General features: G+C 37.9%; 1 protein-coding gene across 2 annotated transcripts in view; it reads left to right on the forward strand.

The window, feature by feature from the left end:
• ube2j1 (ubiquitin-conjugating enzyme E2, J1) overlaps positions 1–24,026 on the forward strand; it is a 75,787-nt gene that overhangs the window by 43,519 nt on the left and 8,242 nt on the right. For both annotated transcript variants that reach the window (XM_022662442.2, XM_049479555.1), the window contains exons 6-7: positions 10,996–11,125; positions 14,529–14,660. In XM_022662442.2, coding sequence (XP_022518163.1) covers positions 10,996–11,125; positions 14,529–14,660 — 262 coding nt within the window. The remainder of the gene's footprint in view (positions 1–10,995; positions 11,126–14,528; positions 14,661–24,026) is intronic.

Here is a 24,026-nt window from a genome sequence, read left to right on the forward strand (position 1 = left end):
TTTTCCAAAAATTGTCGGACTATTGATTAAAGAGGAACTGATTTATTTGGCACATCATTGGTTTAAATTTTTTGGTTAAAACCGGAAAAATAAATTGGAGTTGTATTTATCTTTTACATTCGCAAGAAAGTTAATTGAAATTGAGAATATAAAAAAAGGTGTTCATCTTTATTAACTTCATGGTTGGATAGCAGATGCGTAAAACAGCCTCAAGTTGAATTTAAAAGCTGAATTTAAATAGCAGCAGAAGTGTTTTTTGGAAATGGAATGCTTTCATAATTCAAATAATCTGTTATTAATTTTAGTAATTAATAGATCATTTGGCACCAAACAAGGTAGTATGAAACAGCCTTTAAACCAAAAGAGAAAAACTTTAAAAAGCCAGGCAGGTCTTGACTGATTTGTTGGCTGTTTTTGGGGGCTATATTATTGTTTGGCATTTGAAAGATTAATTTTTTTTTTAGCCAAACCGCTGCTTTGAAGCTGTGTATAAACTTTATTGAAAGTGTTTTTTAACAAGTGTCTACAGCTGTTTTCCTACAAGAGACAGATCCTTCAGAGCTCTCGGACACTAGTGTAGAGATGACAAATGAGCAGGAGTCGAGTCAGAAAATTAAATCCTGATTCACTGTCTGTCCAGTTTAGCTGTGGAAACACACTTAAGACCCTCTCTCTGGCTGTCTGTTCCCTCTCTCTCTCTCTCTCTGATGAGCAATATAGACGGAAGGAAAAGGAAATAAATGCTGAAATGAAGGCTGTGTTCAGAGGCATATGTTGTTGAGTAATATTCTCTAGCCTAACACCACATAAAGACTGCTTCAGAGGCACAGCATGCAGTCCTGTGAATAAGTCTGTGCCCTCATTTGGTTTTCTGCATTGCTGTATGTTTTACTCTGAAGTTTGAGCTTAATGAAAAAGTAAAGTAAAATTTGCAGAACTTTTTTTAACTAAATAAATTGATGGAGTCTTAATGGGCATAGCCGTGTTAAGCATTGACCCTATCATCAAAAGTTCACCAGTTCAATCCCTGCCAATCTCGCAGTCGTCCGTGCCTTGGAGTCTAAAAGAGCATGATTGGCCTTGCTCTTCCTGTTGGCCCGGCGTCAGCGTGATGCTAGCCAGCACAGAAGTCTGATATCTGATGTAACAGGACTGGGCAGCTGGCATTCTCCTCCAAACTCGTTCCACTGTTGGTGACAGTTCAAAGAGTTTTGATGGTGCATCACATGGTGCATATTGAAGAAAGACAAAGCTCACCTTTATCACCCCAATGCTGGTTGTATCTGGTGATTGGGGAAGAACTAGCAAGTGAGAACTGGAGTGAGATAAGTTGGTAAAAATTAAGGTTATGGGCTGCCCAAGGAGGCACAACAGCTTTAGTGTCGGTTCTATGATCAAGAGATCGGGAGAGCAGTTTCAGTCCCTGGTGATGCCACTTTTACCATCCATTATAAATGATCCAGTACAGTTGCCCTCTTTTTCTTTGTTTGATTAGGTTGGCCCATCCCCTCTTCACCATTAAGCATTATATTAACCAGTGTGAACGTTTGTTAGCTGATATTACAAATCTGTAAGTTACACAGTAAATTTTATTCGATCATTCATCGGCAAGCGCTTAACCAATTTCAGGTGGCCGGGGAGCCAAAACTAATTCCTGCAGTCATTGGGCAGATAAGCCGCCAATTCATTGCATAGATTAAATTATTCAGTGTTAAATCAACAATCTTAGTGTTAAATTAACACTGCAAGTAACACCAAGAGTGTTGATTTAAAACTGGTGAATTTACTGTGTAGTGTTAGTATGAATGTTCTCTATCAAGTGTGTTAAACTGTTTAATGACATTCCATTAGTGGTTGTAAGAAATGCAAAAGTGTTCAAAGTATTCATATTCATTACTCAAGTAGTAGTTTAGATACTACAGTTCAAAATACTTGTGTTGAAGTTGAAGTATCAACTTAACTAAACTCAAAACAGCTTTTTACTCAACTAAATGTGTAAAGTGACTCGTTTCAAAACTACTTAATATAAAGTGTAAAAGTAATGTGACAAAAAAAATGCCATTAACCCCAGAACAGACAAAAATGATTAATTTGTATTTTTGTAATATTGATTTAAAAAATGTTAAAAGTTCAGGAAAGTTCCTGTTTTATGATTTTTATTCATTATGTTTTGACAGTTGCAGATCTACTATTTTTAAATATTTTCTATTACAAATACAGCTAAGATTTTTTGTAATGTTTCTTTTCAAACATGAAACCATTATATGTAATGCTTAAAGAAAAATATCAGGCAAAAATTGGACAAAAATGCTGCCATGTAAAGGGGTTAAGAACAAAAGCATGGGCTGCGCCACACAGTCGTATAGTGCACTACCCCCCACCACCCCCTCCCAAAACACAGATCTCTAAAAGCAGGATTGACTATAATGTTATATTAAAATGTTAAAGATGAAACATTTGTGATGCAATAGGCTTCCTGTTTCAGCTGCGTATATGACCATTAAATATGAACTCAAGTTATTATGAGTCTCTGCACAGATCATCTTCATCTTCACTGCTCTACAGGGACTAGACAAACTGACAAACTGTGTGTGAATTTGTGCATCTGTGTCAGCAATGGGTGCAATTATAGGTAGGTTAATGCATTCCTCAGACGTAGTGTTTAAAAATGTAAAAAAAAAAAATCATACATTAAGATTAATTAGTTTTAATGTGATCATTTTGTTTTTATTCGTATTGCAATGATTATTTTTCTATTTTTGTAAACAAGATCTGATTACAATCCCTACGAAAAATGTATTGCACTGGAGAAAATCTTGGAAAAATCTACAGTATCACAAATCATTCAGCTCATTCTCTACCACTTCTCATAGCACTGCATGATTGACGTGGACAGGCAGAATGTGTTAAACTTAGCGAGCCTTAGAGAGCGTTCCTCTCATTCTTTATCAGAAACGGAATTTAGTATTTGCGATAAAAAATATCCTGCCTTTATGCTGGGATTTGGGGCGAGCACATCAAAGTTTCCCTCTCGCTCTCTTACACTCTCACTCCAGCCCTTTTCCTCTCGTTCCCAGCCATGCCCACACATATAGCACCTCACTGGATTGTGCAAATCTCCTGCATTATTAATCTCCCATCCCTGTCTGCAGAGCATTTGTCTGGTGCTAAGGGAGAGCAGAACACATTGCGTAGAAAGTGAGCCACTGGAACAAACGGAATGAGGAATCAGAACGAAGGGCAAACTTTACTTTGTACCAGTGAAAACAAAGAGCCCTGACAGCTTTTAGCCAGGGGGAAGGGAACCTGGAAATGCAGAGAAACGCGGGGAATGTGTGTCTATCACGCATTGCAGTCAGTGCCTGCCTTATTAGAGGATGGACAGTTTGCACCTTGGCCTTGTCACTTCCCAGAATGCGGTACACATGTTGGAGAGCTGTACTGAACCTCTGGAGAGACAGGAAGTCATTATCGGAAGAGCCGGAGCCAACGTGTGCGGACATGCAGTGTTTGTGTTGTAAAAAAAAAAGAGCTAGAGTTAGTGTAAAAGGTCTGATCCAAGACTGAGAATGGGCTGATTAGCTATTAACACATAAAGATGGAGGTCGTCTGTGACTGGGCTATCCAATTAACACATAAGATTGAATTTGATTGGAAGATTGGAAAAACACTCCGCCGGAAACCTCACGCACACATGTTTTGACCCTACTTTCTATAAATATAACATATCTGTCATATTGGTAGCGTGTTTTCCGTTAGGCTCTCGACTCTCGCCCTCACGCTCCTGGTAATTGCCCGTGCTGTCACTCAGACCAACGCCCCCGGCGACATCTCAGCAGAGTGCTGGATTCAGATTTCAGTCTTCCTCTGTGACTTTAACACCAGCAGGGGATGTTTTGGATCTTCATCATTGGCAGTACCACTGATATCTAAACTGCAATTTGCTGCTTCCTGATCATAATTTGTGAGTGAAGAGCTATTAAAAAGACTGCCAAGAAATGTTAGGATTAATTATCCTTTGGGAATACCTCACCCAGTCACGTTAATCTCTGTAATAAGGCGCTCTTTTCAAGTGGAAAGTCAGCCCTGAATGGATTTTCCCCACCAGCCACAAATATAACTGGTGCTTTGGCTGTCTACAAGTATACAAAGCCTCACGCTGTGTTAGACAGGAAGCACACTGCAGTAATATAAAATCGATGGAGCTGTAAGGGTACTGCTGGGTGAATGGCCTGGGGCCTGGTTTTGGGTCGGCCTCAGCCAGCTTAAGCTCCTTTCGGATTTTCTGGACCTGCAAACTCCTGCAATTCCACACTCTACAACTTGCCGCAGTGTTCTAGGACAGTATCTGAGGGATGCAGCACTTTCAGCTGGAGTACATTTTGGACCTAAATTACATTCTGTCTGTGTCAGGGGTCTCAAAAGTATTGACCCAAGGCGGCTGTGCGAGGTCCATCGCACTTCCAATTTTCCAGTTCTGTAAATCCAGCCAGCAAAATAGCCTTTGCTGCTAATTATTTACGTTTAATGGAGCGATTTGTTTCACCCACATGACACTGCGCAGAATTGCCTAAGCTACATAAATTCAGCTTAGGCTGATGTTTGTTTTAGAAAGTCAGAAGTGGAGCATCTTATGAAAGATGAATCATTCAAATAAAAGGATGACTGTGTCAAATTGAACAAGAATGGTTGCAGATTGGCTGTAACTTGCCTATTTTTTCAAGATAATCAAGTAACTATCTTGATCTTGCTTTGGATGGAAGTGTTTATATGTGTAGTTTTGTTTTCTTGGATCAGATCAAAGTGAAAAAATATACATTGCTGCTCTCTAGCTCTGGATTCACACTAATGCGTATTTGGCATTGGACCAAAACATGGAAACTAACATTGTCCAGGTCACAGCTAATCATGTTTGTGGCCTATATTTGGTGACAATATTGGTGGTAATATTGCAAGAAGGCTCTTTAAATTCATATGTTTCACTAATTTTACTTCAGACATATTTTAAAAAAAGTATGAAAGACATGGTAATGCACTGCACAAGATTGATTAAACAAGACAAACATTAACAAATAGCAAATTTAGAACATAAAGAACATTATGTACTCTGCCTGGCCAAAGAAAAAGTTGCACAAAAGGTAAAAGGTAACACACTGTAATATTTGGTTGGAGCGCCTTTAGCTTTGATTGCTGCACACATTCACTGTGGCATTGTTTCAGTAAGCTTCTGCAATGTTCTGCAAGATTTATATCAATCCAGTGTTGCATTAATTTTTCACCAAGATCTTGCAGTAGCATTGATGATGGTAGAGTCTGACCACTGCACAAAGTCTTCTTCAGCACATCCCAGAGATTCTCAATGAGGTTAAGATCTGGACTCTGTGGTGAACTCTCTCAATCCATGTATGAAAATGATGATCTCATGCTCCCTGAACCCTGAACTCTTTCACAATTCCAGCCCCATGAATCCTGACATTATCATCTTGGAATATTCCCGTATCATTAGGGAAGAAAAAATCCATTGATGGAATAACCTGATCTATATTCAGTATATTCAGGTAGTCAGCTGACCTCATTCTTTCAGCACATACTGTTGCTGAACCCAGACCTGCAGACCAACTGCAGCATCAACAACACATCATTTACTTACTTAAATCTAGGTGGAGACTTTTTTTCTAGGCAGTGTATAAGAGGATGCTGTGCATTACCATGGTTTTTTTTTTACGTATTTATAAAACCTTGTTGGGTGTGCGCTGTGTATGGAATGCTTTATAATAGGTTAGAATTTGTCTCATTTAAAAATAAAACTATTGTTCTAAATCCACTGATTCAAAGCATTTGCTTGAAGAGTTGATAAAACACATGTGTGTGTCAAAACAGCTTCAAAAGTTCCAATCCAGGAATACAGAGAGGAAATGACAGTTGTTTTTTTGTTGTTGTTGTTGTTCTGTCTAGACGCTTGTCTCAACTTTATATTTTAAATGAACTACACCAGAGTTTGTTTGGAGGTGAACAGAGACCGACATTCTCAGGGGGTCTCATTTTACTTATTTTATATGTGCCAGGGTTCACAAGTACAGCAGGGTTTAGTTTAACCAAACCAAACCAAACCAGACAAGCATGTCAGAAATGTCAAAACAAATCTTTTGCACTCTTTGGCCTACAAAAGATAACAGTTGTAAACACAATGGAAAATTTCCCATTTCTTTCCCATTTAGTCCAGTGGAATGAAAACATGTAAGTTGTGCAACAATCTAAGAATTGACTCTATTTATGGAGTTTATTCATCAGCAATGCCACAGCTGTTTAAGTGAGCTGGCAGTCCTGGGGAATGAAATTGGCCTTGCCTTCTGTGGGTAAAAATCACACAGTATGATGCTAATCAATGTGACTCCTGTGAGCTGATGTAAGATTTGGCAGTTTTCCTCTAAGTGTGTTGAATTACTGTCCAGTGACATTATGTTACAGTAAGTTTAAAAAAATTGTAGTAAAAAAACATCACAGTTTGGAAGCATTATGTGATGGGACAGACACAGCTAGCTAAATTTCATGATTTAGCCATTGGAAAATTTTTTTTTTAATATTTTAATACTAAATGCCATAGAGATATTTTTATAGTCACTACAGTCTAAGAACACACAACAAATGTATACAATTGTTAAAAATGTATCATGATTAAAGAGTCCTAATCACTAGGACTAGATTGACACGTACACTGAATATCACTATATTAATGACTGGTCTGTGGTCGGAGGATGTGCTCAAATTAAAATATATTAAATATAACTATAGGTTGAGACCCCTGATCTGTCTGCAAGATCTTCAGACATATTTACAGTGCAGTGTTTATTTGGTACCGATACTGGTATCGGTGTGTAGCGGTATGTGTATTCTTTAAGAACCTCCACGGTATGGGGATCCCGGTACAGGAGACTTGTGGAAACATTTAATGTAATGCAGGACTAATGTTCACAGGAGTGTTGTACACGGGAAGTGTAGCTGTAGCACTGTTGCTATTAGCAACTCACTTCTGACCTAGACAATAGCCTGAGAAGTTTAGCTCTGACTGCAGCACACAAGTTGCAAATTGTCCACATTCCGTCGCTGCGCTAAAAATGGGGCCCTGCCATAAAAAATATATGGTCGGCTGTCGCTTTCCAGTGTGAACGCAGGGTTAGGCGCTCATACCGTCTTTCTCGTCTCTCTTTAATCATGATTTAAATTCATTTTAAGTGATTGACACCGCTAATATAGTTACGTTTTGACAATCTACTGCTAATGTTTTTTAAAAAGATGCATCCAGTAAAATGCTTAGGGAAAAATATTAGTACTTTAAGCAGTTAAAGTAATGCTGTTGTTTTTGTTCTTAATAAAGACCACAATCAGGCTCACTGTTTGTTTGTTCCAACAAGATCTAAAAGATGGAGCCTCTCATGATGACAGTAGGAGAGAACCCTGATTTTAAGCATTTAATGAAAGAGCTCGAGCCCCGTTAAAACACTCCACCCCCAAAAAAAAAACATGATTGTAATACAGTTTTATTGTTATTATTAATTTGGTAAAGGTGAGGCTGTATCATTAAACTCCTAGTGTTTATTAGTTAAACAGAGAACTGAAGCAAAAACTCTACTAGTTATAGATGGTCAAGGGGTTCTTATTGGACTCAGTTTTGCTTTAAATGATCTATATCACTGAAATGTGGTTCTTAATGATTTAATCAAACAAGTTAAGTAACAAACATTCACAAAAAATATATTTTTTTACTTCCAAAGCCTAACAGCAAACTCATGTTATTTAGATCACTTTGACTGGGCCATGAAATAACGAAGACAATCCATTAAAGTTCCTCTGAATTAATGGTCCGTTCCTCTCTCTTAGTAAAGAGTTGGGACTTGCAACTACAGTGTAACAGTAGCAAAACTCATCCACTGTGAAGGGATTTTCAGAATGTTGCTTTGGGCCAGTTTTTGAATACACCCAGTGACGTCTTATCTGGGTCCTTGTGGGGGTTTAAGCCTGCCTGCATCTTCATGCTTCTCATACGGGAAAAATCTTGAAACTGTGCCGCTGCAAGACATCGCTCAGGCTCAATAATAGTCCTTTTTTACTCATGGTGCCCTATAAATAATGAGATTTTTTTTCTTCCAGACGTGGTCTGTTTGGAAATGCTGCTGGGCAGTACTGGACAACAGTGTTTTATCAAATTAATGAACCCTTCTGCTACTCTGTGCTGGCATGGTTTGTTTTGATTGAACTGTTCTGCTGTTTTTTTCTTAAAAAAAAACAAAAAAAAAAACATTGGAACTCTGACCCATCATATAAGTCTTTTTTTACTTCAAAAAGAAAATGTATTGTTTAGATTTTCAATTTGTTATTTTAAACTGTGGTTTTTGCTGTGGTGCAGTGAATGAGAACACCGCCTGCCAGTGAGCTACCATGTGGGAGACTGGGGTTCAATACCAGGTCTGGGTGATTGAATGATGTGCTACACTAATTAGAGTTCTTGGGCAAGACTCCCAACACTACATTGGCCCACCTCTGTAATTAGAAATGACCTTGTAAGTCGCTCTGGATAAAAGCGGCAACTAAATGCCGTAGATAAAATAAATGTAAATAAAACAACCAATTTCAAGCATTACAGGTCTAATTAGATGTGTTGCATGAGTGAGTTGATTTCTCACTCATTCAAATTCGGTAGTCTAAAGATCTAACATCAAGACCTTTTTCATATCAGAATACTCCACATTCATGAGTTTAGATGTTGTTGTGTTCTATTACTTTAACTTTTTAACAAACAGTCATGCTGTATAACACACTATACGTTTTATTAACAACAACATAAACACAGCAGGACATAAGTGTAGGCTGACCTAATCAGTAGATTAGTTATGAAGCTAACAGGCTCCCCCCTGTGATATTTAAAAAAAAAAAGGTTCTTTGCTTGGATACATAAAATACCTCACATCCCCCTTAAATATACACCTAAGGGATATTGTTCTTTCAGAAAGGAATTATTTAAGTGTGTTACATAAGATCCCTCAGATGTTTCACATAACTTAATGGAAAGTGGTGAGGAATTTACTGTAGTGAGTGAGGTTTTCTTTCCATAGAATTTCAAACTGACAAAAAAGACAAAAAAAAAAAATCTAAAAATAGAAAATAATTCAGAAGCCTATAAAACAAAGACCAACTGGGCAAGGAAAAGGAAGCATGCAGTAACTGTAAGGAAATGCATGTGGAAAGAATTAATATACAGTTATAATCATTGCCAAAAATCATGCACTTAAAGCTTTATGTAGCATTTTTACTTTTTTAAATATCAGCTTCGAAATCATTTTGATGCTCCTGTGATCTGCGATACCTTTGCTATCTTTGCTACTCTGATACAATATGTCATTTGGGCAAAACACTTATTTGTGTAGAATCCTGAAATATTACACTACCACATAAGTCCACATGCTTATTGTAGAGGCTGCTTCTGTACAGTTTCTCAGCTTGTCAACAAATGCATGTGTATAGTGTTCTTCAGTGGTGGCTCGAAGAAAAATGACATATTCTGACTGTAGGGGGAGCCCAGAAGAAAGAAATGCAAATACTTTTTAATACTGCTTTAAACAAACACAATGAGTGAGAAAAATTGATTTTGCTTAGCTAGATTTAGAATGTTAATCTACGGGTAGTCTAACTGTAGCAATGAGTAAAGTAGATATGTTTTTAAAAGCAGACTAAAATTACAGCGTGGACAGGAAAAAAATGGAGAGAATATAGGAGAGAAATACTGTAAGATCTTAGAAATCAAAAGTTTTTTTTTTCACTTTTTGACGTCATTTGAATCTCTCTTTTTTTTTACACTGTCTCAAATTTTCATGAAAAATGAAACAGTAGAAGTGTTCTAAAATGATTTAAGACCTTTAAATGCATAAAATAATCAATGTCAACCTTTGGTGCCACTTTAAAATAAGACTACCTTTATAAAGGGTTTATAAATGGTTTACAATTAGTATATTAATGGTTACTAATTAGGTTGTAAATGCCTTAAAAATCATTAATTTTCAGTTATAACACATACGTAGAAAGGGCAACAATATAGACGGCTGTGGGTTAACTACTTGAGAAATCAACAGGTCACTGTTGCCCTTTCTACGTATGTGTTATAACTTTTAAAGTGGTACCCAACCTTCTCCTTTTAAGTTGCGGTTTTGGAGATACAAGAACACCATATGTGAGCTTGTCCTACAGAGTTTCTAACATTAAGAACTTTGTCCAAAATCAGAAATGTAATCAAATTTGAAACTGTATGCAAATGTGCAGTCAGAAATCAACCTGTAAAAAGTTTATACAAGAGTTTATGTGACTTTTTTTAACACTGAAAAGTTGTCCCTCTCAAATCTGATGTTCTGAAATTGGATTGAAATGTCTGTCTGTACAAATGTTTATCTATCAGTGCTTCTAAAACTTAAAATCAATATTGTTTTGTAGCTCTAATGACAGCATAACCATAGACAGCTTTTCATGATTGATCCAGCAGGATGTCAAATATTTCTCAGAGCTGTTTATAGAATGAAAAACTAATATTGTTAGTATTGAGGTTTATTCAGTATCCTTTAAGAGTGTCCAGTTAAGGTGGAGCATTGAGACTGATGTGAGACACTAATGTGACAGGCTGTATTGGTCCACACAGTGCCTGCATATGTAATAGTAAGGAGGTTCTTTGATGCAAGATGCAGAGGATTTGAAGGTGGATTCTGCATCTTATTGATGACAGATGAAAGGCTTTCTGTTGATCTAACTCCAGATTGGCCTCTGCTCAGCAGTTTGAGAAGTCTGCCCTTTTTGCTTAATCCTATCAACAAGCTTAGACGGTGTGAGTTGATTGATCTCAGGGGCTCAGTAGACCCAGGTGCTTTCATTCCTGTAATTTATACAGCTGTGGATGTGTTCACCAAATGTGTTTTCTGTCTAATTGAGTCATTTCTTTGTGTGTGTGTGTTTCAGGTCTTTGGATTTCTGCTGTGAAATGTGTGGATGCTGCATGCGTTCAGCCCTTCTGGCGCTCTCTCCTAACAGCGACCGCCAACCAGCCGACCAGCAGGCTCAGCAGCTAGCCCAGCAGATTAGCTTTAAGGTACCGAATCCTTCACTACACGCACAAGCCAATCCTCCCACATACAAAGGCACGCAGATGTTTGGGCACTGCTATTAAAAGTATGTGTCGCTGTGAATAACTAAGTGAATTAACAATGAAGGTATGAAGTTGAAGTTGTCACAATTTTATATACTGTATACAGCTCTGGAGAAAAAAAAGAGACCACTTAAAAATGATGAGTTTCTTTGATTTTACCAAATTGAAACCCTCTGGAATATAATCAAGAGGAAGATGGATGATCACAAGCTGTCAAACCAAGCTGAACTGCTTGAAATTTTGCACCAGGAGTGGCATAAAGTTATCCAAAAGCAGTGTGTAAGACTGGTGGAGGAGAACATGCCAAGATGCATGAAAATCAAGTTTATTCCACCAAATATTGATTTCTAAACTCTTAAAACTTTGTGAATATGAACTTGTTTTCTTTGCATTATTTGAGGTCTGAAAGCTCTGCATCTTTTTTTTCTGTTTCAGCCATTTCTCATTTTCTGCAAATAAATGCTGTAAATGACAATATTTTTATTTGGAATTTTGGAGAAATGTTGTCCATAGTTTATAGAATAAAACAACAATGTTCATTTTACTGAAACATAAACCTAAAAAAAAAAAAAAAAAAAAAAAAAGATTCAGAAACTGAAGTGGGCGCTTAAGGTTTTCCAGAGCTGTATAAATATATATTAAATAAAATTACTTTAGGGCCCAACTAAAAGTTAAGAGACCTTGCACAATGCTTTTTATTAATGGATTTGTATCCATTTTTCTTTGTGCATTGTGAATGCACTGATCTTTTAAGACCTATCGACAGATGATCATTCTTAAGGTCAGAAGATTGTGAAGGCCATGTCAAATGCATCTTGAGGAAGATCATTGAAGGTAGTGAGGTGTATATTGGATTAATATTCAGCTGTAGAAGTCATCTGATGACTCTTCTATAAAGGTTGTGTTTATGCAGATGTTGCTGCTCAGTAGAAAGTACATCACCACTCCAGAGTCTGACATATCTCCCTGAAGGGCTATTGATTTGCATTTTAAAGAGGCTGTTCTTTTGGAAAGCATGCTATAACATTGACGTTCTCCTATGCATAGTTGTGAATGAGCAGGTTTTACTTTATTTGATTTTTATTTGTGCAACATATAGACTTGTCATGATAATTACATTATTAATGTATATTATACAGACTTGTAAGTACTAATTTAAAAATAATTTTTACAGACAATAGCAGATTAATGCTAATAGACAGAATTTGGTTTAAAAACTTAAAAACCGCTTTAAAACTTCATAATTGTATTTTTATACTATTAAATCACCATTATTCAATGGCATAAAATAATCTAAAAAAATTATATATATATATAAGGGAACACTCAAATAACACATCCTAGATCTGAATGAATAAAATATTATCATTGAATACTTTGTTTTGTTCAAAGTTGAATGTGCTGACAACAAAATCACACAAAATCATTGATGGAAATCAAATTTATTTTCCAATGGAGGCCTGGAATTGAGTCACACACAAAATTAAAGTGAAAAAACACAATACAGGCTGATCCAAATTTGATGTCCTTAAAACAAGTTAAAATGGGGCTCAGTAGTGTGTAGTGAGGCTCATGTGCCTGTATGATCTACACCTACAATGCCTGGGTTGCTCCTGATGAGGTGGCGGATGTTCTCCTGAGGAATATCCTCCCAGACCTGGATTAAAGCATCAGTAACTCCTGGACAGTCTGTGCTGCAGTGTGGTGTTGGTGGATGGAGCGAGACATGATGTCCCAGATGTGCTGAATTGGATTCAGGACTGGGGAACCTGCAGGCCAGTTCATAGCATCAACGTCTTCATCATGCAGGAACTGCTGACACACTTCAGCCACATGAGGTCCAGCATTGTCCTGCATCAGAAGGAATCCAGGGCTCACTGCACCAGCATATGGTCTCACAGTGGGTCTGAGGATTGTATCCCGGTATCTAACGACAGTCGGGGTACCTCTGGCAAGCACATGGAGGTCTGTGTGAAGCTCCAAAGAAATACCTCCCTACACCATTACTGACCCACTGCCAAACCGGTCATGCTGGAGGATTTTGCGTCTCCAGACTCTGTCATGTCTGTCACATGTGCTCAGTGTGAACCTGCTCTCATCCGTGAAGAGCACAGGGTGCCAGTAGTGAAGTTGCCAATCCTGGTGTTCTCTGGCAAATGCCAATCGCCCTGCACAATGTTGGGCTGTAAGCACAAGCCCCACTTGTGGACGTCAGGCCCTCATACCACCCTCATGGAGTCTGTTTCTGACAGTTTGAGCAGAAACATGCTGGAGGTCATTTTGCAGGGCTCTTGCACTGCTCCTTCTGTTCCTCTTTGCACAAAGGCGGAGGTAGCGGTCCTGCTGCTGGGTTGTTGCCCTCCTACAGCCCCCTCCACATCTCCTGGTGTACTGCCGTGTCTCCTGGTATCTGCTCCATGCTCTCAACATTGTGCTGACAGACACAGCAAACATTCTTGCCATAGCTCTTCGCATTGATGTGGCATCCTGGATGAGCTGCACTACCTGAGCAACTTGTGTGGGTTGTAGAGTCCGTCTAGCACCAATTCAAAAGAGACTAAAACATCAGCCAGAAAGCATAGGTACTGAGAAGTGGTAAAATAGTTAGATGATGAAAGATAAATGATAAACAAGATTGCAAATTAATGCAATGGTACTACAAATGCAAATGCAAATCCAATGTTTAATGCTCTAGCAGTCCAAAAATACTTTCTCACGTGCAAGGCAGTTGTTTATTCAGTGTTTGGCTCCCTTTGTTAAATTACATTAAAATGCAAGAAGCCAAACCTTTTGCTAAGGAAGTGTACAATTTAAATGTACAAATATACAGATAACAAAAATTCGATGAGAGGTCTGTGTACAACAGAATATAATCTATATATAGATTCATCATACTTTTAAAAATGATCTAAACAGTTCTTCTGTTTCCACTGCACCTATATTTGCTGGATTTTCCTTCTCCACGCATTTCCCAGTACAATCCTGATTGTCTTTTTGAAATACCGCAGCAGTGGTTTGTTGTAGTTTTGTTAGTGCAGAGTGAGAGCAGCGTTGACTCAGCAGTCGCAGCCAGTAGGCATTTCTATTTCCCGTCTTACACGTGTTCTCTCCCTCTTTGTGTCTCTGATATATTTTTATTTGTCTGCCCTTATTTCCTCTTTCTAACCTGACCTCCTTCGCCCTCTTCCCCACATAACCCTGCTGTGATTACTCAGAATTACATTACTGTATCTCCTGCTCTTTAGTCTGTTTTTTGGGGTGTAGAGAGCAAAGCTGGCTAGTGAAAATCAGTCATTTTTCTCTCTCTGCTTTGTGTGTGTGTGTGTATGTGTGTGTGTGACTGTAGGCCGAGTCAAGCACATCAGCTGTGGCTAGTGGAAGTAATGTGTCTCAGAGTGTCCAAAGAACTGACCAACAGGAAGAGAGCTCCACATCAGAGGTGAAGGAGGACAGTGAAATAACAGCACAAGCTGAACAGGTGAGTGCAAACTGGTACATATACAGTTATACGCTACACAATTACACTAGACCACACCTTTAAAAAAAACATGTGGCCTATATCAATAATTCTGATAACAAACTATTTTTTATTATTATTTCAATTTGTACTTAAAATTCTAATTCAATCTCTTGGTGCAAACAAGTGATTCATTTCTGATACATCACCCTTTGGAGTGATGTGGGGGGAGAGTGCCATCTACCCACCCGGAGAGATCAAGGCCAATTGTGCTGCCTCAGGGCTCCATAAACGGGATTCAAACCCATAATCTCCTCCAAACCATAGTGACAGCACTTTAGACTGCTTGGAACCCATGATTTTTAAGTGGTCTCTTATTTTTTTTCAGAGCTGTATATAGTTTCCGTTAATATATTGAGGAGCCAATTATGATCCTTTAAGAAGCGCAGGCTAGTACAATATAATATTGTTTATTATGATTATTGTCAGGTGGAGTGGAGGGTTGTTTGTACTTATAAATTTGTTTTTAAGGTTGGCAGATTTGTATATGTGAAAATACAGTGTAATAAAAATAGAAAATTATTTATATGTATAACGTTTACTTCTGCCGCACTGAGTGCATCTCCTGCACCAGTTAAAGGAAAGCACAGGAAACAGCACTTTTTAAAGTACTCTTTGTAATTCTCGCTAACATTTAAATGGTTTGGAAAGTAGGAGTACATTCCGATTTTTTTTTTTTTTTTTTTTATACTGTAGTCCTGTTTAATCTCCTAAAAGTGGAAACAGGAACCTTCACGCTCAGAATTGTCAGCAGTTTTGCTGTGTTTTGCCAGCTTCTATCACATTTACCTTCCTCAGAAAAGAAACTCAGTCCAAATGATTTAACGCACGCACACACACACATACACACTCACACCGGGAGGCTCTCCTGTGTCCTCCTGGCTGCCTTCCCCTGTGAGCTGCCATGTGAAGCAGCCCCCCCATAGCGCTGAAGCACTTGTACCATCTCAGGATTACTCATTTCCTCTTCAGCGCATGGGAAGATTTCCACTTTACCACTGCCTGATCACTCTCTCCTGTGCCTGCTCTCCTCCTTCACCGGCCCTTACACACACCCATTAAATTAAAGAGCTGATTGTGAGCGGGTGTGTGGAGGGTATATGCACAGTGGGTGGTCTGCCTGCTCAAGAGTGAGAGAAAGGGACTAGAGAGATAGAGAGAGAGAGAGAGAGAGAGAGAGAGAGAGAATTCTGCAGTACTGATAACACTGGCCGTCATATTGCTTAGTGCTTTATGTAACGGACAGCCTGGATGTCCAATCATGCCCTGCCCTCTGCCCTCACATGGCTGCTGGCTCCGGCACACAACAGACAGATGGAGAGAGTGATAGAGATGAGAACAAAGTTGTTCAAAATTGACCCATACAAATCATCATATAATAAAAAAAATTGTGTAAAACGTTAAAAGTAGGTGTAAGTAGTAAGTGTGTTCAGTGAAAAAATCCTTACGACAAATATTTACACCACATTACAATTTAATGACCTGATAAATTGTATATAAATGAATAATTGAGGACATTATGTGTGCGATTAAATAGAAAATTTCTTTTTATTATTTTAAATGATATTATATAATGCCTGTTTATATGCTCTTGTATTAGACACATACTATTGTGGTCAGTTTGATTTAGTAGTTACAGTAAAGACAGAAAAAATTAAGAATCATCAAAGGCAACCCATAATCTGCAAAGGGGAAAAATATATATTTATAATATGTGAGCTAAAACTAGTATATATGGAAAATCAATTACCTTTTCATCGATTTTTGGATTGATAAACATAGTTAAACACCAGTCAAATTTGACCTTGAAACATTACTGTGTTATAACATTTATAACCGGCATAACAGGAGTATTATACTTAAGCAATAATACACTCGAGGTTCAGGCTATAGCATGTAATATTGGCACTGTCGTAGATCAGCACAGCAGTGCCAATATTACACGTTATAGCCCAAACCTCGAGTGTATTATTGCGATTGTACCACAGTTCCAGTTTATCGCTGTTTATTGAAAGGTTTTGAGTTAAAGGGGATGAGAAAATATGATGTTTGTTATAAAAACTCGAGTTAAAATAGTTCTGTTACTGCCTTGTTTGGTTTGTAAGCGCTGCATCGTTGCTAGGTTACCTGTATGTGGAGGAGTAATACATTGAGCTTTGTTTACAGTGCATTACCGACTGATAACGGCACTCGTAGAACACCTCTCAGCCAATCACATTGCAGGGTCGGAACTAAATGTGGTAGATCTCTATGACAAATGACTACATCACATGTTATAAATGTATGCACAGTACCAGTCAAAAGTTTGGACACACCTTCCCATTTAATGTTTTTCTTTATTTCTTTTTAATTGAATTTCTGTTTTACTTTGTAGATTAATATTAAATGCATCAAAACAATTAAGGCACACATATAGAATTATGTAGTAAACAAAAATAGAGAGTTTGTCCTTCACAATCCCCTGACCTAAACCTGATGAACTGAGATGGTGATTTGAGGTGATTTGGGATGAGCTGGAGCTTCACAGTGTGAAGGAAAAGCAGCAGCTATTGTTCAGCACCTCAAGGAACTCCTTCAAAACGCTGAGAAAACTATTCTAGGTGACTCTCCCTCATGAGACACTGAGATTCAAATACCAAGAGTGTGCAGATCTGTCCTTGAAGATAAATGTGCTACTTTGAAGAATCTAAAATAGAAAAGATGTATTCAGGTTTGTTTAAAACCTTTAGTTTACAGAATAATTTCGTATGTTCCTGTATAGCTTTAATGTTTTATATTAAATTATATTGTTAACAAACATAAAAAGAAAGAAAACACATTGAATGAGAAGATGCGTGTCCAAATATTTTGACTGGTACTGTATGTAGACATTTATCATTTATTTATTTGTTTATTTAAATGTGCATTAGAGGCATGCATTAAACTTTACTGACCATGGAGCTTGCATGCATAAACATCCTTTAATATAAGTATGTGTTTCTTCGAATAGTATTTGATGTATTTTTAAACACTGATGAGAAATTTGCTACTACATAAAGATAAAGTGAATGATGTAAAATATCTCTCATCTGAGCGGAGCCTACAGAAGAGGTACTATGGCACAGTTTATCGGAATATTTAAAAATGTTTACTGGGGGAATGTTTTAAAATGCAGTGCAACAGCCAAAGACCAGTCAGAGTGCCCATTTTAACCCATATCAACCCATTTTCTTCATTGGAGGGAAAACTCCTCCAATAAACATGCAGATGTCAATACTAGACATTTTGAGAAATGAAAGACGGTCTTCTATTTAGATGAGAGATGAGAGATTTACCTGTGGTTGTGCTGGAACAGTAGGTGTGGCCTCACCTTAAAGACCTACATGGATCTGCTGTAACGTCTTAGTGCCAGATACCATAGAATCTTCAGAGATTTTGTGAGGTCTTTTGGCAGCACATGCAGGACCGACAGAATGCTAGGCAGATGTGTATTTATGTACAACTCTGTAAAAAAAAATAAATAAACGAAAGACCACTTAAAAATGATGCGTTTCTTTAATTTTACCAAATTTAAAACCTCTGGAATATAATCAAGAGGAAGATGGATGATCACAAGCCATCAAACCAAGCTGAACTGCTTGAATTTTTGCACAAGGAGTAGCATAAAGTTATACAAAAGCAGTGTGTAAGACTGTTGGAGGAGAACATGCAAAGCTGCATGAAAACTGTGATTAAAATCCAGGGTTATTCCTTGGATCTTTGCATTATTTGAGGTCTGAAAACTCTGAATCTTTTTTTGTTATTTCAGCCATTTCTCATTTTCTGCAAATAAATTCTCTAAATGACAGTATTTTCATTTGGAATTTGTGAGAAATGTTGTCTGTAGTTTATAGAATAAAAGAACAATGTTCATTTTACTTAAACATAAACCTATAAATAGCAAAATCAGAGAAACTGATTCAGAAACTGAAGTGGTCTCTTTTTTTCAGAGCTGTATACGTGTGTGGTATATTATTAATATAGATATGGACTTGCATGACATTAAAGGGACATTTACTGATATTAAATTGAACTCAAGGGTGTATGTGGGATGTTGTCAATATATCTCAAAATATAACATTTTCCATGTTTTCTGTTTATTACTTTTTGTATGAATATTGAGAGTTGCAGTATGTCTGGATGGCATTTCTCTCCTCCACCAAGCTCTTAAAGTTTGAGAAGCATTTGTTTTTCCTCTCTTATCCATACTAACCTTTCAAAGTCAAACACAGTGTTTTCCACATTTGCTGATAGCACATTTATTGTTTTGCTTCCATGCAGTTCGCATTAATATTCAGCTCAGGGAGGACTTTAAAGGAATGGTTTGGCAAAAAAATCAATTCAAACTCAACCCCACTGTTTACTGCCAATCATAATAGAGAATAACAGGGAAAGCAAGAAAACATGCGGCCAGAGCACTGACAAGTTACACTTACTGCTATCTGTTAAAGAAGGCAATATGAAAAGGGTTTTTAAAATATGTGATCTAGGCCTCTCTCTCTCTCTCTCTCTCTCTCTCTCTCTCTCTCTCAGCAATTAAATGTACCTCCCTCTCTCTATAATCATTCAGTTTGATTCTAGCCAGTGCAGACATCTGTTAAGCCAGTTACAGGTTTGCATCAGTGTCAAAACACTCCATCAAACTCATCTATTTTAAATAAAGCACGACATATGTCAAGTTACAAAAATTTGGATTGATCACATATGCAGAGGCAGCACATTGGTAACAAGCTTGCGATTGCTTCGTTTTTGATCAGTTGTATGAAGTATGGTGGACAGCATTCTTCCTCAAGTGTATCTTGCTGTTTCAGAATAGGAAAATGACTGTGATTGCAGTTTTATTGTTTTATCAGTTGCAATGCCTCAAATACAAAGCTAGCTTTGATTTAATTGAAGTAGCAGTTGGGAGAATATTTCCTAGGGATAACTATAAGTCATACATTCCACAAATCTTTAACCATTGTTTAAGAAAGACATATACGTTTTTGCAGTTTTCCATAAGCGATGTAGGGAACACAGCAAACATGTGGAAGAAGGTTCTGTGGTCAGATGAGACCAAAGTAGAACTTTTTGGCCTTAATGCAAAGCACTATGTGTGGCAGAAAAGTAACACTGCTCATCCCCTTGAACACATCATCCCCACTGTGAAACATGGTGGTGGCAGCATCATGCTGTAGAGATGCTTTTCTTCAGTGGGGACAGTGAAGCTGGTCAGAGTTGATGGAAAGATGGATGGAGCTAAATACAGGATAATTCTGGAAGAAAACCTTTATTAGAGGCTGCAAAAGAGACTAGGAAGGAGATTCACCTTCCAGCAAGACAATGACCCTAAACATACAGCCAGAGCTACAGTGGAAGGATTTAGATCAAAGAGTATTCATGTGTTAGAATGGCCCAGTCTTAAATTGCATTGAGCTTCTGTGGCAAGATGTGAAAATTGCTGTTCACAATCGCTCTCCATCCAACCTTCCCTAATGCTTTTCCATGAAGATCATATTTGTGCAGGTGACGCTATACAGTGGAATAGTGCATCACCAATTCAAAGTTAGATCATTTATAGACAAATGGGAGTTTTTGATTTGTGCAAGCAGTTCCTTTGGAAGGTTTTCCTGGTCTTGCAGACCTCGTCTTTTCCTGTTAACTGACTTTTCTAAATTAGGAACTGAGAGAACTGTTACCAGAAATGCTTTGATAATTTTTTTTATATAATTTGCCTGCTTTGTGAGCATCAGAAGAACAAGATTGTGGCTTCCTATTGTTGGGTTAAGGTTTGAGGAGGATGGATTTGCATTTTTAATGATTCCTAATGATGATTTTTAACGTGCTATAAATAAAACAGGTGTATTAAGGTCTGGATACCTGTTTAAAGGAAGAACTTCTGTATGACACTCCCTTCCTTTATTTTTCCAGCGTTAAAATTGTACTAAACATGGAGTTTTAAATAACTTTTGGGAAAAGGTTTACCTTCTACTCAGTGAATGATTCACTGTAACAGACATTTAGAGCAGGGTTGCCCATACTGTATTCTCCTGTGCCAGAGTAAATAAACTATGGCTTTGCTTTTCTGTTTATTTGGTGATTAAAGATCATTTAGAGTAATCATGAGCTGGTAATAAGTAGATAGTAAATCTTTGTTTTAATATAACTTAAATTAAGAAACAAATTATTGAGATTATTCTCACACTGCACCTTTTTTAAACACATGAAAGACCCTCATGACTGCTACTTTCAGTAGTGTTTTTGTAGTAAGTGGAAATTCATCAGGAAAAGTTAATATGTGCAGCATATGTCAGTGCAGCTCTCTAATGGGGTCCGTAAGAGAGACTAAACCAAACTGGTGCTGGTCGTTGTGGAGTGTGTTATAAGCTGAGCCCCCTACCCCCTACCGAGTAAATACTAATAAATTGAACAAAGCTGTGTTATGCCTTTGGAAATGCGGCTTATTGGGACCTTGAGTGTAAATCTCTGGAAAAGCAATTAGCGCCCAGTGCTGTCATGCTTTTTAAAGCATGCTGTATGTATTTTGAGGGCTTAAACGTTGCCTCCAGCTTGGATGCCTTTGGGATTGAAGCAGTCAGTCTATCTCAACGAAGGAGAAGATGGGTTGGAGGGGGGTGGGAGGGGTGTGGGTTAAATGGAGCCGGGATTCCGTCTAAGCTCCTCTCTCGGCTCTCTCTGAGTAAACTCTTGATAAAGAGATATAAGAGAGAGAGAGAGAGAAAGTGAGAGAAGAGAAGAGAGTGTGGGGAAGCCAGAAAGCCATCTGTTGCCAGAGATTTTTCTCTAAAAGGAAAGAGGACAGAGTGTAATGTAACTGAGCAAATGGCTGCTTTGCCCACTGCTGTCGGCTCTTAACCAGAGGAGAGCAAATGAAAGTGTGGGATTGTCTCTTATTTTGCATGTGCAAGCTTGTAGTGTTTGTTTTAATTGGCTTCAGAGTGGATGTTTGTTTTAACATTTTGTGTATACAACTTTGAAGTTGTGTATTGTGGCAAGAAAAATTATGTAAACCTTTTGGAATTTCAAAAAAAATTGTTTTTTCTGCATAAATTTGTCATAAATTGTAATCTGATCCTCATCCAAATAAAGGTATTGATAAATATAATGTGCCTAACGTAAGTACAAAAAAGAAATTCATAATTAATGATCATTTATGTCTTTAATGAGAACAAACATAAAAACCTCATAGTGCTGTTGTATTTGAACCCTTGTGTTAATGACTTGTGTTAAATTCCGGTTGGGAGTCGAGGGTTCGGATACCTGAAGTCTTGTATGTTTGGAGGTGTGGATTAGAGCTACTCTGAGAGATAAAACCCCTCAAACTTTTTGAGTGTTCTCCACACAAGAAAGATATGCATATGTGGGTCATGTCATGGGAATAAGAGCTTTCAGAGGATTTAAATAAAAAAGCGATTAAAAAAAAAAACTTTAGAAATTTACCAGTCCTCAGTAAGGCAAAAAAAGGCTTCAAAATGAAGACTGTGGTTATTCTGCCAAGAAGTGGGCACCAAGTCAAAATAATCCCAACAGCACAACAGAGATTAATCAGTGTGGTAAAGAAACAACCCTGAGTGGCAGACAAAGATTTGTAGTCGTCATTGGTACAGGTTAGCATCTGTGTTCATGAGGCTACAATCCATGTTTTGGCAGGACACCATGTACGAAGCCTCTGTTTACTAACAGAAAATCACTGCATGTCTGAAGTTTGTAAAAGAGCACAGTGACACTCCACAGTAGTATTGACAAAATGTTTGGTGGACAAATGATACTAATATTAGACTATTGCTGCACTACATCTGGAACAAAATAGGCACTGCACATCTCCATGAAAACATCATCCCAACAGTAAAGTATGGTGTGGAAAACATCATTATTTGGCCTGATATTTTTTTTTTTATCTTTTTTTGTGTTATTATTTTAGGCATATATGCAGAAAACCATGAAATTTCTAAAACTATTTTTTCTTGTCACTGCATGTGTGTGTGTGGGGGCACTTCTATGAGATTGCACGTTTTCTGCACTGTGTGTGTGTATGATTTGCATATCTTAACTAGTTTGTATGCAAACACTGTTGTATAATTGTATAATCAGTAAGGAGAAATTATGTTATGCAAAATTCTTCATTCAAATAATAATATTAATATTTTCCAAACCATTGATAACACTGAGCAGAGGACGCAATATTAATTATTTTAGTGTTTTAACATTCAACGTGATCCCAAAGACACTAATCTACACTGATCTGCAGATGCAGACCTGCATATTTTAACGGAGTATATGTTTCACTTTGAAAAACAATATTATTGATTTATTACCACATCAGAGCAGTGTAATACCAACATGGAGACTGCAGAAATATTTCTGTTATCTGTGACTTATATTGTGCCTTGTGACTTTTGACATGTCTCAGGCTAAATAACGCTGCACTGAGCTGCAGGATGTACATGTGGAGCCTCCTGCATTGGTTATGAACGTGACTTCTTAGAGAGCTGCTTTTCTGTATGCACTGACAATTCTAGCAGGACATTGCCGATCACAATCAATACCACCCACTGCACTGTCTACTGTGAGTGGTAATGTCTTCTACATCGTATCCCCAGTACGACACTGTGTGTCTGTAAATGTGCATAAAAATTTGGGTACCTCAGTAGTACTGTGTGTATGGAGCTACTGGCCAAAGATTTAGGTACCCCGGCACCCCAGCCAGCGTGCCAGTACTGTGTGTGTATGGAGCAGCTATTGGTCAAAAGTTTGGGCAACCCCGCATGTTCAGAGCAACTTAGCGTCCATAGCTAGGCCATGTGTTTGCACATCATAGCAACCAGCCAGCACTGCAATTACACTCGCAGTTTCTGCAGGAACTGCAATCTAGTTGAAATCCAAACCCTTGTATTGTAGCAACCCTGATCAGAGCTGTAGTTTAAACTAAGCCCCCCAGCCTCCTTATAATTAGCAGAGTCATGTCTTCACTCTGTCCAGAAAGCTCACACTTCAACTATGTTGTCCATATCATTGCTAGAGATCAATCCCGCCTCTGTGTTTTGGCCCCTAGACCAGACCGTGAACCCCATGTTAATGTGGCATTTGGTATGCAGCATTATCTCTTGGCCAGGTTGAAGAGAATCATGGGGAAAATTCTTCTGTACTTTGAAGAAAATGGAAATGGGCCAGTGCTCATGAATAAAAAAGTGACTGTGGCCTCTTTAGAGTGCAACAGATATGCTTCCAGGAAGACAGCAAACGGCCAGTGTTTTGGAATGGAACAGAAAGGGACAGGGAGACTTTAATGTGCTATCTGTGCTGGATAGT

This window comes from Astyanax mexicanus, chromosome 1 (genome assembly GCF_023375975.1).
Source record: "Astyanax mexicanus isolate ESR-SI-001 chromosome 1, AstMex3_surface, whole genome shotgun sequence".
Classification (NCBI taxonomy): domain Eukaryota; kingdom Metazoa; phylum Chordata; class Actinopteri; order Characiformes; family Acestrorhamphidae; genus Astyanax; species Astyanax mexicanus.